At 35.0% G+C, this 19139-nt stretch overlaps 4 protein-coding genes and 1 pseudogene across 6 annotated transcripts; 1 reads left to right on the plus strand and 4 right to left on the minus strand.

The window, feature by feature from the left end:
* Positions 1-1729: 1729 nt before the first annotated feature.
* On the minus strand, positions 1730-6007 carry LOC105971891 (trehalose-phosphate phosphatase A-like). Of its 3 annotated transcripts, XM_012996812.2 has the most exons (13): positions 5778-6007; positions 5558-5635; positions 4295-4371; positions 3821-4192; positions 3576-3716; positions 3427-3498; positions 3194-3316; positions 2956-3114; positions 2785-2862; positions 2600-2669; positions 2437-2507; positions 2265-2357; positions 1730-2152 (listed from the first exon to the last, which is right to left on the minus strand). In XM_012996812.2, exons 4-13 carry the CDS (start codon positions 4109-4111, stop codon positions 2096-2098), a joined length of 1155 nt encoding a protein of 384 aa, XP_012852266.2. In that variant the 5' UTR covers positions 4112-4192; positions 4295-4371; positions 5558-5635; positions 5778-6007; the 3' UTR covers positions 1730-2095. The 3 variants fall into 3 exon arrangements, with proteins under 3 accessions (XP_012852266.2, XP_088675468.1, XP_088675469.1); XM_088819342.1 differs by lacking the exons at positions 5558-5635; positions 5778-6007 and adding an exon at positions 4561-5452; XM_088819343.1 differs by lacking the exons at positions 5558-5635; positions 5778-6007 and adding an exon at positions 4561-4714 and having other exon boundaries at positions 4295-4423.
* Positions 6008-8801: 2794 nt separating this feature from the next.
* On the minus strand, positions 8802-11489 carry BAG7 (BCL-2-associated athanogene 7). The gene is made up of 3 exons (XM_012996758.2): positions 10496-11489; positions 9388-9669; positions 8802-9303 (listed from the first exon to the last, which is right to left on the minus strand). The coding sequence occupies exons 1-3, from the start codon at positions 11207-11209 to the stop codon at positions 9073-9075; spliced, it is 1227 nt and encodes a 408-aa protein (XP_012852212.2). The 5' UTR covers positions 11210-11489; the 3' UTR covers positions 8802-9072.
* A 667-nt stretch (positions 11490-12156) lies between these two features.
* LOC105971925 (putative ALA-interacting subunit 4) lies at positions 12157-14497 on the plus strand. Its single transcript, XM_012996857.2, has 8 exons — positions 12157-12498; positions 12739-12797; positions 12906-12980; positions 13154-13288; positions 13383-13453; positions 13525-13825; positions 13911-14200; positions 14325-14497. Exons 1-8 carry the CDS (start codon positions 12441-12443, stop codon positions 14377-14379), a joined length of 1044 nt encoding a protein of 347 aa, XP_012852311.2. The 5' UTR covers positions 12157-12440; the 3' UTR covers positions 14380-14497.
* Positions 14498-16000: 1503 nt separating this feature from the next.
* Positions 16001-16439, minus strand: LOC105971596 (putative lipid-binding protein AIR1 pseudogene; annotated as a pseudogene).
* Positions 16440-18055: 1616 nt separating this feature from the next.
* LOC105971733 (uncharacterized) lies at positions 18056-18859 on the minus strand. Its single transcript, XM_012996603.2, has 3 exons — positions 18518-18859; positions 18384-18439; positions 18056-18294 (listed from the first exon to the last, which is right to left on the minus strand). Exons 1-3 carry the CDS (start codon positions 18789-18791, stop codon positions 18169-18171), a joined length of 456 nt encoding a protein of 151 aa, XP_012852057.2. The 5' UTR covers positions 18792-18859; the 3' UTR covers positions 18056-18168.
* Positions 18860-19139: the final 280 nt, after the last annotated feature.

Below are 19139 nucleotides of genomic sequence, written 5' to 3' on the forward strand. Positions count from 1 at the left end.
AAGACACGAGAGAAAGAGAGAATTCGGAAAATGAGTGTGTTATTGATGCGGAATTATTGTATGTTTAATTGGGTCTTTACATTTGTTTATAAAGTAAATTTCTTAATAGACATTCCTATTTTAGAATCTCTTAATCAGTCCGAGATTCAAATTGATTGCCAATAGTAGTGATAATTTAAATATTTTCTTTATCTATCTAAGAATAATATTTTTTAATATTCTTTTTTCCAAGAACTCTCATTCAACACGTTGCCTACCTAGCATGTTCGATGGGCCGGCGAGCTCGTTAACCGCATAACCTAGAGGCATTGTTTTACCGAGTTTGGCACAAACGAGCTTTCTCGGGGCGAGCTTTTCTAAAGAGGCATTATCTTTCACACATGTTGAATCGGTGCCCAATACATCTCTTGCGGCCCATATGTTTTGTCTTTATATTATTCAATAAGCTCAAGATAGGAGATTTGGCTCAATCTTGTCAAACTGACCCCATAAATTTGATTTTGATTTTCAATATTTATTTAGAGTGTCTAATTTCGTGTTTTTATGTACACAGATAAGCAGGGGCGGACCCAAGGTATGCCTTGGGGGGCCTCGCCCCTGCAGGAATTTTTTTTTTTACCTTTTTATATTAAATTTTTAATATTTTATATTATTTATCTATTTATAACTTATAACATTTAGTCCCCAAAGTTCAAATTTAATACCATTTTAGTCAAAAAAAAAAATTCTACCCCACCCAATACTTCCTGGGTTTATAAACCATGCATTGATAGAGTGCTCAGTCTCGCACGTGTGAGATTAAAACTTGATAACCCTTTATGTACAACCTGCATAACTTGATGGAAGATTCTAGAATGGTTTTTTTTTTTTTTTTTTTTTTTTTGATAATTGATGTAATTATAGTGGATGTAAATAATTGTTGAAAGTTAAAAGCTTTTGTATTTCGTTTGCAATTTAAAGAATGTTTATTTATTAATTTAAATAATGAAGGTGAATCCCAAAATAATATTCACATACACGTGTGACAACTCTACAATGTTGTATCAGAAAATGCATGTGAATTATGATGGGATCCATGTTCATATTAAATTTCTAAATTCAGTCCTCTAAATCCCACCTACCCAAAAATAGCTGGCATGAACATGTTGTAGGCAATTAGAAAATAAGTTAAATAATAAATAAAAAGAAAATAAGTTAAATGTCTATTCATCGGCCTAATATTTTTTTATTTAATTATTCAACACATGCGTTACTTCAATTAAGGGGTAGGGTGTACATTTTAAATGTGTTAGATTTATATACTCATAAAAATTTACTTTGATTGTTCGTCGGTGGAGACAACTCAAGTGTAGGCACATAAAAAAAAAAAAGTATGGCCAAATTATTGAAGAAAACCTCTACTGTTTGGATAATAGCAGTCACCCCATCATTTCAAAAATGTTTACATAAAAATTATATAATTCGATTAATTACCAAACCAAATCATATATTCACTTCGGTAAACGATATGAAATGGTAGCGTACCGAACTTTCGGTTCAGTTTTACTGGTTTAATATACTTAAATTTACCTCTGAAGAGATTTTTTTTTGTAAACTGTAAAGTATAGTCGAGGAGTGGCTGTAATTAACCAAATAGAATGGAGGGTTTTTGTAAATAATTATTCTATATTTTGGGAATATTAATTAATAAACAATCATAGTAGTTCTATAAAAAGAAAAAAACACTTGGCAAATTAAAATTAAATTCAATTGATAAATCAAAGGAATGATAACCCTTATAAAGCCCACCCTTAGGGAGGAAGTTCTACAAGAGAGACTCAATATTGTCTTTGAATAAATCTTAATATTAAAAAAAAAACTAAGTCTCAAGGGCATCCTTGGTGCCGAATTCGCAATAGCTCCGATCGAGAATCGAGAAATAAAAGAAGCTTCGACTAGGCGGCACCTCCGCCCCTAAGCCCCCGTGCGAAAAAGAAAATTAAAAAAAAAATTCTCATTAAGATATAAAAGAAGAAAAAAAATATATAATACCAAAATACTTCCTATCATAATATATATATAGATATATAATCCCTTTCCCTAAGTCAATATAACTCTATAGTTCACTATTCTTCTTCTTCCACATTGCCAATGTCTTCAGGAACTCCATCACCTGCACATGTTAAATGGCAAAATTGTCATTTATAAAAATATTAAATGGCAAAATTGTCATTCAATATAAACACAGCTAATACAAAATCTTCTAATTGGAAATTTGGGAATACCTCTGAAGGATCTCTCAGAGAGTAAAATGCATTACTTTCCTTGGGAGCCGACGAAACTATAATACCAAAACCTCGATTACCCTCTCTTAAAACCTGTGAAATTATACGTTTATTTTTTTTTAAAATAAATAAACCTCAAAAATCAATATATATTATCAGTTTTCGAGAGTACCTTAAATGCATCTTCATCAGTTCGATCATCACCAACATATATCGGAAGAACATCTTCACAATCCATTAACCCTAAAATGTTACGTAAGATTCGTTCCGTAAATAATGGTATCAGAAAAGAGAAACTTAAGAAAAAAAAAATTATTTTTCGTTTTTCCACTCACCAAGTGATTCGAGTAGAAATTCGACAGCTTTACCCTTGTGCCAGTCTAGAATAGGTCGAACTTCTAAAACCTAAATCAAATCAATACGATCAAGAATGTATATATAAGTACAAGCATGCAGAGACAAGGATATCGTAAATCCGTGTATATCCGAAAAAATTCGAATGTCTTGTAATAAATAATACCTTGCGACCATGCGTCAATCTCAAACGAGGATATTCTTTCAGAATCTCCTCCACAGCATGACCAACACTTGCCCAACTCTGTAAATATTCAAACCAACCCCGAAATTAATAATTAGCAAATGATATTATTCAAAAACACAAATAAAAATTGAAAAAAATATATATATTTACCTTCTCGTCTACATTACGGTAGTGCACAGAAACACAGAATTTATTGTTCTCCACTTTTGCACCGGGTATATCTTTTGTTATCTCGATAAGAGATTCCAAAACCTCCTCGATCATAGGTAAGAACTCGCTAGCAGGTTGGAATAAATTAACTTCCTTGCCCTATGTAAACACAAATATGTTCGTAAACGGTTGCTCCATAAAAATAGAAATTATCTCTAAATATTATTATTATTATTACCTGCTTGTCAGTAGACCTAATACAGTTTCTGTACTCACTGGAAGATGTCCGAACGGGCCCCATAATATCCATACCATGGCTTCCAGCGTAATAAAGCTCACTTAGCCCGACAAACTCGTACACCTAAATAATACGAAGAAAAAAAAAGATAAGTCTATATACTAATTTTTGCAGAAATAATCAAGAAATTGTTTAACAAGAATCGACGCAATTAAAAAGATAAAAGAAGTCACCTTGTCTCGACTTCTTCCACTAATTATAGCAGTCGGAAAATACTGAGCCACATTGCTAACAGCAGCACGCATCTGAAAACGAGCCACTATATTAGTTATATATTATTATTATTTACGGTCCAAATTAAATTATACAGATAAATTCTCACAGCATTCGACATGAAAGCAAGATCAGGGTTATCTACTATTGGAGATAAAGTCCCGTCGTAATCTAAGAACAAAGCTATTCTCTTTCCTTTTGCATTGTTCGCTATTTGCTCGAAAGATGCAAGTGCCGATGGATATTTGAACTGCATAAACCAAACATAGGATTAGAAAACACTCGTCTGAAAAAAGAAAGATTAAACAATGGAACGAAACAAGAGTTCGAGGAGTATAAGTAGTATATAATTACCGTCCAGTTTCGGTAACTGATATCGACATCACTTGATGTGGGGTCCGTATTAAATTCTTTCGTTAATATACTATGAGTCGGAGAAGATGATTTCATTGCATCAAACAGGCTTGATCTTACATCGTCGAGCGTACTAGGTCTTTTTCTCGGGATTGTAAGAAAGAGTGTAGGAGAAAAAGCGGAAGCGTTGTGTGCGTACGGCAGCAAAGCGGAGTGAATACCTAATCTTGTGTTGTTTAAAGGAGAAGTGTCGGTTAAAACAGGGGATGTATGGTTCGATTTCAGGTCCATTGTATCCAGTTTTTTTTTTTTTCTTTTCTTTTGGGGATCGAATGTAAAATCTTGCACTCGATTATTCCATCAATTGGAATTCTGATAGACAATAATGAAAGAAAATGTTAATGAATGGAAAACGAAATTAAAAAAAAAACAGAACACTCGTCTATGTTGATATATGCTAAATCAAATTCTTACCTGTGAACACTCTTCCTCCTTCTTAAGCTGTGAACCAAACTCCAACGGGTTGTTCTTGTCGGTGTTGATAAACGTGACTGCAGGCAGTTTCACGGTGATCGATTTATCAGTTTTGGATAATCAAAAAGCCTAAGTACGCAAACAAAAGGTTTAGACAATTGCAATACATGTACAGCAATCTAAAAATCGAAGATCTAGTTATCTCTGTAAAGCAACTAAAAGAAATTGATTCAAACGTTGGATACAAAATAAGTCAAACAATTTACCGAAGATGTAGAGCCTCGAAAACAAAGAATAACCACCGAAGAGGGATCGAGAGGAAAAAAACGGAATTTTGAGGAATCGAAATAGTTGCAGAGGGAATGAAGACAAATATAATGCATATAATGCAGAAGATATTAGCTGTATAAAACCATATGCAACCACATATTATGGTCCTATAAAGCAACAAGCATGGGGGCAATTAACCGATATGGACCCGACAAATAAAAAAATAAGGAACGCAACAAAACGACGAACATTCATCAAAACAATTGAAAATTCAAGTGACCCCATAATGTTACTGCTATAGTGCAATGAATTTTAATTTTAATTTTAATTTTAATTTTTCTTTTTTTTTTGCTAGATCAAAAAATTAAAAGAAAAGAAATAATAATGGCAACAAGATGCAAGGGGGGGTTCATTTATTATGCAATGAAGCAGCAGACAGCTTGAAAAGGACTGCATATAAAAAAACTGAGGTGAAAACAAATGAGTGTATCACATCAAATTATACTGTTACATACATCTCCATGGCCACACATCTTACATTCAAGATTTAGTTTTTATGTTGCACCCTTTGGACAAAAAAAACAGAATAAACTGGATTTGTCATATTTCAGTACACAGAATTAATAGAAAATTAAAAGAACAGCTAGGGCTTTTTTCTTTTTTTTTTTGTTGCAGAAGAAATTAAAAGAAAATAATTAAAGATTATATTTTTAGTATAAAATCTTAATATTCTTGGAGAAAGAAGCTGAATTTTAGTTTAGAAAACAGAGGAATTAATCTGGGGAAGAAAAAAATATAATCTTGAGAACATGGGCAATTATAAATTGTAAAACAAATTGAAATTTCTTCCATTAAAACCATAATAAGAAGTATTCAAACGCATTTACCAGAAGAATCAAGAAACTGCCAAGAACTCAATTTAAAAAAAATTCATGAATTTTGCATTTAGGCATGCCGCATGCATGTAAATTAGATTCAAAGGGAGCACCGTACCTTATTTTTTTTTTCCTGACCTAACAGCTTGGGGAAACCAAATGGGACGCAAAGAATTTGCGAAATGCCGATTAAATCCTAAAAAAAAAAAAGAATTTAGTTTTTTTAAAATAAACCCAGAAAAATCAACGTGTCAGCGAACAGCAATCAGACAAAAGCGTTGTGAATAGAGTCAAGGCACGAAGAACAAGATGATATTAATAAAGAGAGATGACGTCACCGTTTCCAGACAACGACAGTCTCTATTAGAAAAATTAAAACAGAAACCCAGACGTGAAATTCGCAGAGATCGATGGAAATGTATGAATATGGAAAGCTGTATCTATATATGTATGTATATATATATATATATATGTAAGGCAGAAATTTGAGAGGAGGGAAAAGGAAAGAGGTCAGGGTTGAATGAGAGGGAGATATATATAGAGGGGAGGGAGAAGAAGAAGAAGACTCAGAAAAAAGAGGCGTGTTTAGGAAGGTGAGAGGAAACAACACAGAACCGTATGGTTGAAACCGGACACAAGTTTGGTGGTGGTGGTGGTGGTAAATTTCGATACTGCCACGAGATTTTTGACCATATAATTTTTTTATAAATTGTGTGTGGCGTGGCATTTTATTTATTTTAATTAAATAAATACAGTTAAAACAAAATAATACGGTTCGTCAAGGGATTAATTAAAAATAAATTAAATTAAAATAATAGCCCTGGTTGAAAATATTATGTCCTTTCAATGTGAATAAATAATTATTTAATTTCTATAAGTTGTAATTAAATAAAAATGGTGGAAAATGTACTGTTGTGGGTATTGAATGAAAATGTCAAAATGGATGGTACGAAGAAATTTTGGCAGCCCCTCTATCATAAAGTTTTTCCACCAAACCATATTTTTAAATTAATTAATTAATTAATTAAAAAAAAACTGCGGCGTATTTATTAATATATTAACTATTTATTACTATTATTTAAGTGGTCTATTAGGAGAAAGGCGCATTAAACGTGATAATGCGACTTCTGGGGGGTCTGATGCGTGTAAAGACATCTGTGTGCCGTGTAAGGTCTGACGTGGCCACGTTGGCAGTGGGACCCACTTTTGTATGGTCGTTTTCTATGCCAGCTGGATCTATGTCGGTTGAACCCACTGTGGGTCCCCAGTAGTTGTTGGTGCTGGTGCCACTGATTAAATAATGCTTTATTTAGTTGTTAAATAAAAATACTATTAGGAAAAGGAAAAACCCTTTTCCCGTGTTTCTTTTTTTTTATATCTACATATTTATTGAACCGAAATGTATACATAATTCGACTAATTTTTTATTTTATTTATTTTTAATAAAAATAGAATAAATAGTTGGCAATATATAAAGGTAGAGTGGTGCCATCTTCGAGGTTGGGGTTTGGACATTACTCCAAAGTGTGAAACCTTTTTGGTCACATTAATAAAAGAAAATTAAATAAATGGTGTAGAAAGAGAAATTAATTAACAAATGACCAACCACGTGGTACTCAGGTGGGCCCATGCTAATCTTTCATTGAAGCTCGTGCGGGCAAGCCCGGTCCAACCGGGTTAGGACGGCCCGAAGACCGGGAGTGTTTATTAGGTCAAAGGTCTCTCTGTTTCTGAGTTCTGACGCTTGTTGCACAACTACTACGGATCTCTTTTTTTTTTCTTGTTTTATTGTGTAGTTGGTGTTTATACGTCAAATAACTAATTATTTATGTTAATTTGTAAATACATGTTTTCTGTTTTTTTATTTGAGAAAGTAAATACATGTAACGTGATATTTCCCTAGTATTCTTAATTTAACAATTTGCAATTTTATTTTATTTTATTTTAAGAACAAAAGTATTGAATCTCAATTCTCAATGCACGATACTCAATAATAATATGTTAAATGTGATTTGCTTTTCACAATATTGTTTATTTTAGGAATAAAATTATTAATTTTCCCTTTTACCCATGACATATTTTATTGAATATTACTATTTCAGATTTCAGTTTTATTTGAAGAAAATTGATAACAATAAAAAAAAAAAAAAAAAAAAAAAGCAAAAAAATTACCAACAAATCACTTAAAAATTACTTTTATTGGCATTTACGCGTAATTGAAGGGTTTTCCTTTTTCATGATTAATTGAACAAAAAGGTACTTTCAACTTTTGACCGAAGATCTGCTTTTAAAATTGTAGTAATAAATATGATTAATAATTTGTAGGCAAATTAGGTATTCTGTGGGGGCAATAAATAGAAATCTGGTGGGCTTCTCCAAACAATGTGAGCTGGGTTAATTGTCCAAATGAAGTATTATAATATCAAGGCAAAATCCCAAAGAATACATCCTCGTTTTGGCATAAGGTTCATCCATCGTTGTGTGTATCTACTCATCTACATATTATACTATTATCTTTTTTTCTTTTCTTTTTAATTTATTTTATTATAATAACTAGATTTCCGTACTATTAAGTTCATATTCATGTCTTCCGAAACAAATTTCTTTTCGTCTTATGTAGTAGCAAACATATCTACAAAATATATTGTACCATAAACTTTTTCTTGAAAGTCCAATCTTAGTACTTCTTGACCAAATAAGTTATGCACTTGATCTACTAAGTGAGTTCAAATTGGAACAAAATTATAGGTGAATAAAGAAATAAGATTTTGAAATTTCCTTCGATTATTTTCCAATAAAAAAATTCCGATTCCAAATAAGTTTCATCATTCCCAATTTCTATTTTTCTTTCCATCCGACTTCCAGCCCTGATCGCTCAAGTAGTTGTCACTTAAGCTCCATTCGAATGGAAGAGCTTTGTTATAACTTTGAAATCGCTCATCCAAATCCTTCCATTCGGAGGAATTTTTTTGTATGCAATCATATTTTTCATGTATACATCATTCATCAAGTATGATAACTAATCAACACACCAACAACATTGATAAATCATCAAGCCAATTAAGTAAGCATTTGTTTGAATAACGAATTTTAAAGTTTAAACACCCACGTCGCTTAATCTCGAAAGATTTGTTAGGTCCTGCCGATGAAACCCGTCTTTCGAAGTTAGGACCTTTTCAAACTCGTTATTCATGACTTTAAGAGGGCGATAATCCAGAGTTCACACATCAGCACGCGGAATAAGTGTTTTTGAAATAAATCATTTTTTAGTGCTTTTATTTCGTAATAAAATCTAAGTTCTTGATTTTCATTTTTACACAAGTGAATCCAATCAGCAGACTACTACGCACACTGCACCATTATTGTTAAAACTTCTAGTTTCGAAAATAAAATAAAAAGATCAGAAACATCATTATACTAACATTAGTAACATTCAAACCACACACATAAAAGGTTAAATAAACCGAGGAAAGCGACAATTGTTCAAGGTTTTAGTGGGAAAAAACAAAAGATTCAAAAAGAAGTAGAATCCCTCTTCAAACTAGATAGGGATCTTCAAAATACCCCAGCAGCATATAATAGCAATAAACCTAAACGAAAAATAGAAGTCATCGAAGTGGAGTTAAAACAAACTTACAGGCACGCTTCAAAAGCTTCGGAACCAGTCTCCTCTTGATCCAGCATTCGAACAACCTGAGCAACACCCGCAGCAAGTTCTTTGTCGATCATTCCATCAGGCAAATCGAACGTTCTTCTCTTCATGGACAAAGACCTTCCGGAAGGTTCCGGATCCACAACATCAAGCATCGCTTCCAGCTCATTCACCATCGACTTTTTCGCACCTCTAACCATCAAATCAACACCCTAACAAAAAAAAAGGGTAAAAATGATAAAACATAATAATCGCCAATTATTTATTACCAGAATCAATCGGTTATTTTTTGATACCTCAATTGCATCAACCGTGAGAAGCAAAACAATGAGCTTCTCGGAGAATCTCTGACGTTCTTCTGCATCACGAGAAAGCAGGCGGCGGTACGAGAAGTTGTTGAACAGAGCCCTCAAATCCTTCAATTTGGACTTTGCAATTGCCAGCTCGCGAAGTGCGCGTAGAGTTTGTGACCTTCGGATAAGATATGCCCGGAAACTCTTCTGGATAAGATCTGCTGCTTCTTGGGGAGATAACTCCTTCCTCTTACCCCTTTTCTTTTCCACTCTCTTGGCAAAAACCTGCACCCATTAGATAAGACATACTATAACACATACACAAAAACAAAATACACGTAAAGTTAATAATCTCTGGACAGCAAATAAAATTCGAGATGAAGTAGAGGGTAGCTTCGTAAAAGAAAACATCATTTAAACGAATGATAAATCAAATAATTCCTCAGAGAGATTACTCCATGGGCTCTAAGTGGTAAAATCTTTCAAGACTACCTTCATCATCGACTTTCTCCGATTTCAGTCATTTTTTTTTTATTTACCTGTCAATAATATCTTTCACCAATGTAAATTATATTCTACTCTGTTCTTAGTCAAGGCCATAGTAGAACACCACAAGTACACATTAGTTATCGGTGGTCAAACACAATAAGGCCTAACTCCCTCTCGTATTATAGAACTAAAAAATAATGCATAAAGTGACAAAAGCTGATTAAGATGCCAAGAGTTAAAAATTAAGGCAAACTACACAGTAGCTATTCTCCAAATTAGACAACATAGGAATCACGACAAGGTTTGTTTATCGTCCCAACTATGCGAACCGACTACGCCGATCTTACGTGTACTATCTAACTTGGTCCACAACATTTATAAAATATAATCAGTTCAGTAGAATTATCACCTTCCGTTTATTTACTTCTAACATTAATTACTTCTACATATTAATGATTCACTATTATACAAATCATCAATAATATTCCATGTGGATCTCCATTAACAATAATCATAGATCTGACATCAATAAAAGAAATCCTGCACTTAGTAAAAACAGCTAGCAAAAACCAACGAATTACTGCAAGAAAAAGGCATCAAAATTAAGAGCAATTATACTAACCTTTCTTAGAACAACGCCGCCATGATCAGAGGGCTCTTCAATGTCAACAATGCGGGCAGTTGACCCAACTGATTTGAACTCCTTCACTTTCTCAGGTTTCTTCTTCGTCTTCTTCTTCTCCTCCACCGATTCACTGCTTTTGTTGCCACTACTCACCTTAATAGTGTACGTCTGCTCGATCGGCGAGTTCCCAGCGCCATTCCTCTTAATCTCGGCCGTCCATTTGTAAGTCTTCTCCGGCGCTTTCTTCGCATCCTTCCCGCTCTTAATATCCGCCGTCCATTTGTACTTCCTCTCATCCTCCGGGCGCTTAATCTCCGCCGTCCACGTGTACTTCCTGTCGACGGACTTCTTCTTCCTGCTCTTCTCCTCCTTCGCCAGTCGGTCAAACCCTAACTCCAGAGCCGAAACGCGGTCGCTGAGTGTGTGCAGGTGCTCATCGATCCCGACGCGGCGGGTGACCCGGCGAGTTGAGGTGTGGAGAGGCGTCTCGTCGATCTGGATCAGATCGGCGAATGCGGCGAAGCGATCAAAGGAAACGGGCGGTGCTGGAGCGAAGCTGAGTAGTTCGAGTGCGTAGTCGAGCTCGTCTTCAACAATGGGGAAGCAAGGGTTTAGCATTAGGGTTTTTGGTGGGTTGCAAATGGAGGTTTCTCTGAGGAAGTACGAAGGGGTTGAATGTTCAACGATCTCGAATCTCCTGAGTCGACTCATTTTTCTCAGCTTCTCTCGAGAAAAATCCTGCAGATATTATGGGGTCTGGTGGGGGTGGATTTGTAGGGTTTAAAAAGGAATTTGAAGATAGAGTAATGCGAAGATGGCGGGGGTATTTTTGGTATTTACCTGGATTTGGTGAGGCGAAGATGGCGGGGGTATAATGGGTATTTTACCTGGATTTGGTGCTGCGAGGATGAGGACGATGACTGTGCTTTTGGCCTTTGAGAGACGTTGTTATTTTCTTTGGACGAAAATGGGGCTATGGAATAAATTATTTGCGTTACTTCAAAATTATGAGATGTTAATTATGTTTAACCTTACTACATTGTGATCTGCAATTAATAATTACCAGGCAAAATAAATCAAAAGGACCTCTAAATCAAGTAGCATCAATATTATATTTAAAATGTATGTAGCACTGAAACTTCAACTTCTTGATATTTATGCGTTTTGAACACGTTTCATGTCGGAAATTCAAAAACACTTGCCGAACATCTAATAGATCATTTTGCAATCCCTAAAAAGTTATAAACATGTTTGAATGCCAAATTTTTAAATAATTTTATTGTTTCTTGAATTATTTACATGATTTAATAATTATGACAAAAAAATGGGGCAAATTTAGTAATAGTTGGGCCAAATATTTTTTTATTGGGCTGAATATCCCATTAAGCCGGACACATAGGCCACCTTTGTTGGCATTTGATTGGGCACGAATTAGTTTAGTTTGATTTCTATTTTCTAATTCTATCTTTACCCTGTATTTATTTTATTTTATTTTTTTATATTTCGCTAGATTTCAAAAGGTTACAAAAAATCGAAGGAAAAAGAAAATAAAACCAAATATTGGTAAGTGCAGAATGAGAAAATACCATTACCATTTATTAATTATCTTATCTCCAAAGTCAAAATAACAAAACCACGCCTTTGGCTACTGCCCTTACAAGTCATTTTCATACATTCAGTTATACCCCCGCGCTACATTAGCTAACTGCTTTTTCTTTTTTCTTTTTTCTTTTTTTCTTTTTTCTTTTAAATTAAAAAAAAAAAGGAAGGAAATTTGGAGTGCGCAATCCACGTAAATTACCTGCAATTAAATTTTATTTTCCCTTTCTCCCAAAAACCAAAACCACAACCAGTTTTTATGATCCGATTTTATTTCTGTATATGAAAAATTCTTCCGAAAAGATCCATTCGTTCGTAGGCTTGTGTTCATAGAATTTGCGCAATGAGCTCTGGAGATGCTGCCCTTCAATCTTCTTCTAAGGCATCCAAAAAACCCACGTGTATTTTTCTCTTTCATTTCTGTATTTCAAAATCTATTCTTTTTTATATATATTTTGATTTTGTTCTATTTGTTCTATTTGATTTTCATTTTTTGTACAATTTTGTGGGTAGTGGTGGGGGTGGGGTGTAGGGTAGGGGGTGGGGGTGTGCCAGGTGGGGTAACAGAACTTCATCATGTTTATTGATTGAATTTACAGAGTTTTTCTTTTTAATTTTTTTTTTATTTATAATTTTTCCAGATTCCAGGTTTACTCAGCAAGAACTTCCAGCATGCAAACCAATCCTTACTCCTGAATTGGTATATGTGTTTCACTCTATATATATATGTATGTGTATGTGTGTGTGTATATATAACATATGATTTTTGATTTGTAAAAGTTGATCTTCACTGTTGATTTTTTTTCAGATAATGGCAGCTTTCATTTTTCTCGGCATAACGTTCATTCCGATCGGTCTTTCGCACTTGTCTGCTTCCGACCATGTAAACACTTCTCGAATCTTGATAAACACTCGGATAATCAATAATCGATAATCGATAATCGATAATCGAAAGAAATATATACACACACAGAAAAGTGTATGGCTCTTAGTATGATAACATTGTTGATGTACATAAGGTGTTTGATTAATTGCCATATGATTACATGGGCGCAGGTGGTTGAACTTATAGACCGTTACGACGAGGACTGCATTCCCGTCGATAATTCAAATTCCGAAGCCGCGTATAATAAGAGAATTGGATACATCCAGGATGTCAAAACAGATAAAACCTGTACAAGAACCTTAATTGTTCGTCTACTTGTTTATTCCTAATTATTTTAATCTTTCATTCTAATAAATAATCCTTAGCATTAATAATATTTCCGGAAATAATTTTCTCCAGGTTCCAAAAAAGATGAAGCATCCTATCTTCGTGTACTATCAGCTCGACGATTTCTACCAAAACCATCGCAGGTTTGGTGAAAGTCGTTTATTTTTTCTCGTCCTTGATGAAATGTGACTATAAAATGAATACTTCGGTGTAGGTATGTGAAAAGTAGAAACGACGAGCAGTACAGAAACCCTGCAGCGGATCACAAAACAGCACACTGTGAACCGGAGAGCATGAACAACGATAATCAACCAATAGTCCCGTGTGGACTTATTGCATGGAGTTTATTTAACGACACGTATAGTTTTTCGGTGAACGGAAATTCGTTACCAATTAACAAAAAAAACATTGCGTGGGAGAGTGATAAGACGCATAAATTCGGGTCAAAAGTCTACCCGAAGAATTTCCAAAGCCGAAGCCTAATCGGTGGTGCTAAGCTTAACGAGAGCATTCCTGTAAGTTTTTTAATGCTACATTTTTCTTCGATCGTTTTTCATGCTGAATTATTATTATTTATTTTTTTAATTCTTTTGTCAATAGTTGAATCAACAAGAGGATCTTCTTGTTTGGATGAGAACCGCGGCACTGCCAAATTTCAGGAAATTATACGGGAGGATAGAAACTGATCTTGAAGCTAATGAGATGATTAAAGTAGTAATTAACAATAATTACAATACTTACACTTTTAACGGTAAAAAGAAGTTGGTGATTTCTACCACGACTTGGATTGGCGGGAAGAACGATTTCCTCGGCAAGGTTTATATCACAGTTGGTGGAATTTGCCTTTTCATCGCTGTCGCATTCATCTCCGTTTATCTCATCAGGCCAAGGTAATTTGTTTATTATTTTTTTACTTACTTTTATCGAATTCTCATTATTCCGTATTTCGTGTTTCGAATTTTAAAAAACGCATAAATCATTTTTTTTTCCGGTGATGGATGAATATTGTTGCAGGCCGTTAGGGGATCCTGCTTACCTGTCCTGGAATTTGGATCCTGCATCCAACTAATTATTATGATGATGAAAAATTTGTAGTTTTAATTAGTAGTTTTCTTCGAATTGATGATACTTTTTTTCGAATTGGACGTCTTTTTTTGTCATGGATTATCAATTCGCGGGTTCTTTTCGGATACAATTATACCTCTACAGATTAATACATTTTGCATTAAAAAAATAACAAAATATTAAATCATCGAATTAATAATTTAGCACGTTGTCACGGAGTCGAGATCAGAATAATTTATTATATAGGTCAAGTTATTAGTTTATCGAGGTATTACGAACATGTATTACGTCATTTCGTCTGGAATGTAAGCAAAATATAATTCATATTTAACATACAACAACTGATCTAAAAGAAATGTTGTCCTATAATTTGTAAAAAAAGTTTAATTTAGTCTAAGTAGGAGGAAGAAGAAGAGCTTCGTAAACGAAACGATCGGAAGAAGAACGAAACATATTCGCCATGAAAATGGCTCCGAGGATTAAACCGCCGCCGAACACTCCGCAATACTTCCACATTACGCCGCGTATTTTATCCTCCTTCGCCGCCTCCGCCACTGCAGTCTCTTCTTTCTTCTTCTTCTTCATGTTATCATCCTCCTCTGTACTGTTGTCTGACAACTTCTCCGGCGACTTTTCGTTGCCGGAGGCATTTTCCCGGTCGAAAATTGGAGAACCTGATCCGCGGAGGTCGTCATCGTAGAGAAGCGCCTGAGTGCAATCGGAGCATATCGAAGTCGCATCATCGTGATAGTGCAGAGCGCCGGTTGTCGATTCGTTCCAGTCGCGAAAGGGGGATCCCGGTCCGGTTCCGTACAGTCTGACGGAGGAGGTTAGCGGCTGCGGTCGAATCTCTTCTTTCCCCACACTGTTCAACAATTTCTCCGGCGAATTTTCGCCGGACGTAACTTCCGCCTCGGAAATTGGAAAACCTAATCCACGAACGCCGTCGTGGACAGGCGGCGGCGGCGTCTGAGTGAAATCGGAGCAAATCGACGATGTATCGTCGGAGTTCTGCAGAGCGCGAGCCCTGGACTCGTTCCAGTAGAAAAAGGCGGCCTTCAGTGCGTCGAGTTTCTGCCGGTGAACGCGGAACTGGTCGGCGTTTTCCGGCGGCTGAGAGGCGGCCTCCGCCGCAATGAGATGGCTGAGGAAACGGAGGCGCTGATTCAAGTCGTCGAAGGACATATGGTTGCGCGGATCTGAGGCTGTGGGGTCAAGCGAGAGGCGAAACACATCGGTGAGTTCCGACTCCAGATCGTGCAGTTTCTTCTGCAACTTTACTGAACTCTTCTTCTTCATCATTTCTTTTTTTTTTTTCCGTCCAGTTTTTTTTGTGTTTTTTGTTTTTCGTTGTTGGATTTGCAGTTATTATTACTTCGATGTGTTTTTTTCTCCCTGGTGAACCGCGGCGACGGTTCTCTTTGTGCCGGTTTCTATCTCTCTCTCATGGCGGTTGTTAATTAATATAATTATATTAAATTCGGATTAAAGAAACAAGTTTATTAATTATTTCATTACACAAGTGGAATTCCAAATTAAAGAAACTACAAATATTTGAAACACTAACACAATATTAATTAATCATATATATAAATTAAACATGCATGCATGCATGTGTGTATATATAGAGAATTAAGAGCAAGTGAAGCCAATTGGTGGAGTTCTTCCACAAGCATTGAGGAGAAGAGAGAGAGAAAGAGGGACGTTCAGATTGACAATTCCGAGAAGATTGGCTTTCACGGCGAGGCAAAGGCAGAGCGCCGCCTCCAAGTCAACCAGCCCCGCCAACAGACTGCAGCAAGGGGTGGTCGTCGGAGGGTCTCGGCCGATGACAACTTTGACCAACCCACCAAGTAGGTTGGCGCATACACCTAGCTTCACTGCATCCATTGGGCACTTTTCCGGCGGCGGCTGGCCACCTTGGCCGGAGCCGCCATTACTTTCGGGTAGTGTTACGGTTGATGGAAATGAAGAAGTGGTGCAAGTGTCACATGCGGTGGCGGTGGCAGTTAGGATGTAGCACACAAGGTTGATCATGAAGAAAGAAAATTTGAGTGAGGCCATTATATTATATTATTATTTTTCTTGCTTCTTTTAACTTCTTCAGCAATGGCTGCCTTTTATACTAAAAACACTACCACCCCCACCCCACCAATATAATTATACCAAATTTTCAAACTATTATGTATTTCTTCATTTTATAAATTATTAAAAATGGAAAATATTTTTTAAAAAAATCAAACATATCTTGTAACATTACAAGTTTTTATTTGTTTTGTAACTTTTGTTTTTTTATAATTTTTTATTCAATAAAATTGATTTTACATATTTATGAAATACTAGCATATTTCATATTTTATGTTACAAATATTTTTATTATTTTTTTAATAATATTTCAGTTTTAAACTAACGAGTGAAGGAGAACTCGAAACCGGCTGTGAAAATCGTCATTGATCACAAAGATTGGTGGCGCTATTCACCAAAAGGAGATGCACAATATCATCAAGGTGGACTCCGCCTGCGAGAGGTATGTGTCGATCGTGTTCTCCGACGACGATGGCGTGTGCGGTGGATAAAAGGCCAAATAGGAAAGAGTGGTGGCCAGCGACAACGGGTTTTTGGCCGGTTCTCAATATATTATTTTTTTCTGTCAAAAATAACCCACGAGGAATTTTTATATTTATATTAAGCAAACATAAGAGGATTTTCATAATTAAACCTTACCAGGAGGGTTTTCGTAATTTACCCTTTATTTATTATTTTCCAATAATTGAATGGTAAAATGGACAAAATACGTTTTCTGTGAATTCACAAAAGGACTTTCGTAATTACTCAAGATACGGGTTTTTTTTTTTTAGTTAGGCCGTACCTTAGGGATTTCGTCGTAATTTATCCAAAAGAATAAGAGAAGAAAAGACTAAAGAGAGAAGTAATATCGATTTTTAAATAAAAGTATAATACAATTAACATTTTATTTACTAAAACAAGTATTTATGTTTACAGAGTGAGGCCTTGACACATTAGGAAAGAAAAGATCAAAGCAGGAGATACATATTAGTTAAAGCTTATTAGCACGCAGTTTAAATTAATCATGCGTTTATGAAGCGGTTTTGGCGGTGATTACACATTTGAAACACGCGCCAGTTTTAGCTTTCCCCTAATGCAACTTGCAGCGCAAATAATTAACTATAAAAATCATTTAAGTTAGGCAGCTGGTTAATTGTCCTGTTTATTTACACCTAATTAAGTTATGCTTAATGCATGTATATTCAACATTAATTAATTGGCAAAGTAAAAATGTCAATTCCTAATTTGTGTAATCACGGGTTAATTAAGATAAACAAAGCAGATAAATATTGGAGTAGTCTTTTACCAAATCCGGGTTTCGGGTATCCCGTATCCGATTCGAGTTACCCGTTAACATAAACCCGACCCAATGAATGCCCACATTTACTTTTTTTTTTTCTTTCAACAATTTTTGGCCTATAAGCCTTATCATAAACTTTAATTTCCATACGATTTGATCATTTGGGGAAATTAGATGTTACGCTGAGTGAATTTGAACTATAAATCTACACATAATCACACACACCCATGTGTATGTGTGATTAGTGGGTGGTTCTCTAATCAAATCTGGGACTCACATCTACCCGGTGTAAATAGTATAATTATCAGGCACGATTATATATATATATAGGAGCAAACAACATCATCTTGATTCTTGTAGAAGGAAAATAAAAATCTAGGATATAAAGATAATAATTAATTATCTATAAATAACTTATTTAATTAGTTAATTGTGAATCGGAGATTTTCGACGTGGTAGCTGATAATCTGTCTCCGTGAATAAATCTTCTTCGATGGAAATCGAGGAATGCGAATCCTTTTCTCCAGCATTCAACTGTGGCCATCTCGAAGCCTACACACGGTCACGCACAATGTAACATCGATCTAATAATATATTTAATTATAGTTAACTAACTATTGTTAATTAACTAATTTAATTACCTCCGGTTTTGTTGCACTCTGCAAATCCCTCACGGAAGAATATTGATCTTGATTTCCTGCATATATATATTTTTATATACTAAATAAATATATTCGAGAAGAAGATATATATATATAAATGAGAAAAAGGAAACCTGATTTTGCTGCTTTATTACAGCCATTAATGTTTTTCTTGCAAATAATTAGTAGTGCAGCATCTTCTTCTTCCTTGGGTTTTGAACTGATTAATCTAGTAGTACTACTACTCCGTGAGCTGTCAGTTGTTCCCCTTGAAATTGGACTGTAATTTACAAGAATACCCTTATCGGCCAGTGGATACTTGTGTTGAGAAGTAATGCATGCATGCATGTACAAGCACGTAACCAAGATGAACAAACAAGATTTGGGAGCAGCTGCCACCATTTTCATTGGGAACTCTCAACTTGCAGATAGATGATATATGTTCTTGATTTATTTATTTCAGAGTAAAATTAATTAAAAGGATTATAATACAGAGAGGCATTATATATATGTAAATATGTTGGCAACTTAAAATTGAAAACTTACGTACGTACACAATTTTCTGTTCAAGGAGACAAAACAAACTGTTGAAAATTAAGTGTTGGAAAAGACGTGTGATTGGGTGAATATTTAATTTCAGGTAGGCCTTCTTCACTCTTCACATTATCCAACAGTTTATTCAGGCCCCAATCTACATATTGTCTTTAAATTTTTTTAATTATTATTATTGTTTAATGCTGAAAGACCACTGACCAC

The sequence above is a fragment of the Erythranthe guttata genome, chromosome 6 (assembly GCF_056151865.1).
Source record: "Erythranthe guttata isolate IM_541 chromosome 6, IM_541, whole genome shotgun sequence".
NCBI classification, from domain to species: domain Eukaryota; kingdom Viridiplantae; phylum Streptophyta; class Magnoliopsida; order Lamiales; family Phrymaceae; genus Erythranthe; species Erythranthe guttata.

Coding starts and splice junctions, on each gene's coding strand:
- LOC105971891 (XM_012996812.2), bottom strand. CDS start 4,111: ATGGACCTGAAATCGAACCATACATCCCCTGTTTTAACCGACACTTCT. Junction 3,499..3,575: donor TTGCTTTCATGTCGAATGCT/GTGAGAATTTAT, acceptor GCTCGTTTTCAG/ATGCGTGCTGCTGTTAGCAA. Junction 2,670..2,784: donor GATTGACGCATGGTCGCAAG/GTATTATTTATT, acceptor GATTTGATTTAG/GTTTTAGAAGTTCGACCTAT.
- LOC105971925 (XM_012996857.2), top strand. CDS start 12,441: ATGAGCTCTGGAGATGCTGCCCTTCAATCTTCTTCTAAGGCATCCAAA. Junction 12,981..13,153: donor ACTTGTCTGCTTCCGACCAT/GTAAACACTTCT, acceptor ACATGGGCGCAG/GTGGTTGAACTTATAGACCG. Junction 14,201..14,324: donor GTTTATCTCATCAGGCCAAG/GTAATTTGTTTA, acceptor ATATTGTTGCAG/GCCGTTAGGGGATCCTGCTT.
- BAG7 (XM_012996758.2), bottom strand. CDS start 11,209: ATGAGTCGACTCAGGAGATTCGAGATCGTTGAACATTCAACCCCTTCG. Junction 9,670..10,495: donor GCGGCGTTGTTCTAAGAAAG/GTTAGTATAATT, acceptor TAATGGGTGCAG/GTTTTTGCCAAGAGAGTGGA. Junction 9,304..9,387: donor TCACGGTTGATGCAATTGAG/GTATCAAAAAAT, acceptor TTTTTTTGTTAG/GGTGTTGATTTGATGGTTAG.
- LOC105971733 (XM_012996603.2), bottom strand. CDS start 18,791: ATGAAAATGGTGGCAGCTGCTCCCAAATCTTGTTTGTTCATCTTGGTT. Junction 18,440..18,517: donor TAATAAAGCAGCAAAATCAG/GTTTCCTTTTTC, acceptor ATATATATGCAG/GAAATCAAGATCAATATTCT. Junction 18,295..18,383: donor AGAGTGCAACAAAACCGGAG/GTAATTAAATTA, acceptor GACCGTGTGTAG/GCTTCGAGATGGCCACAGTT.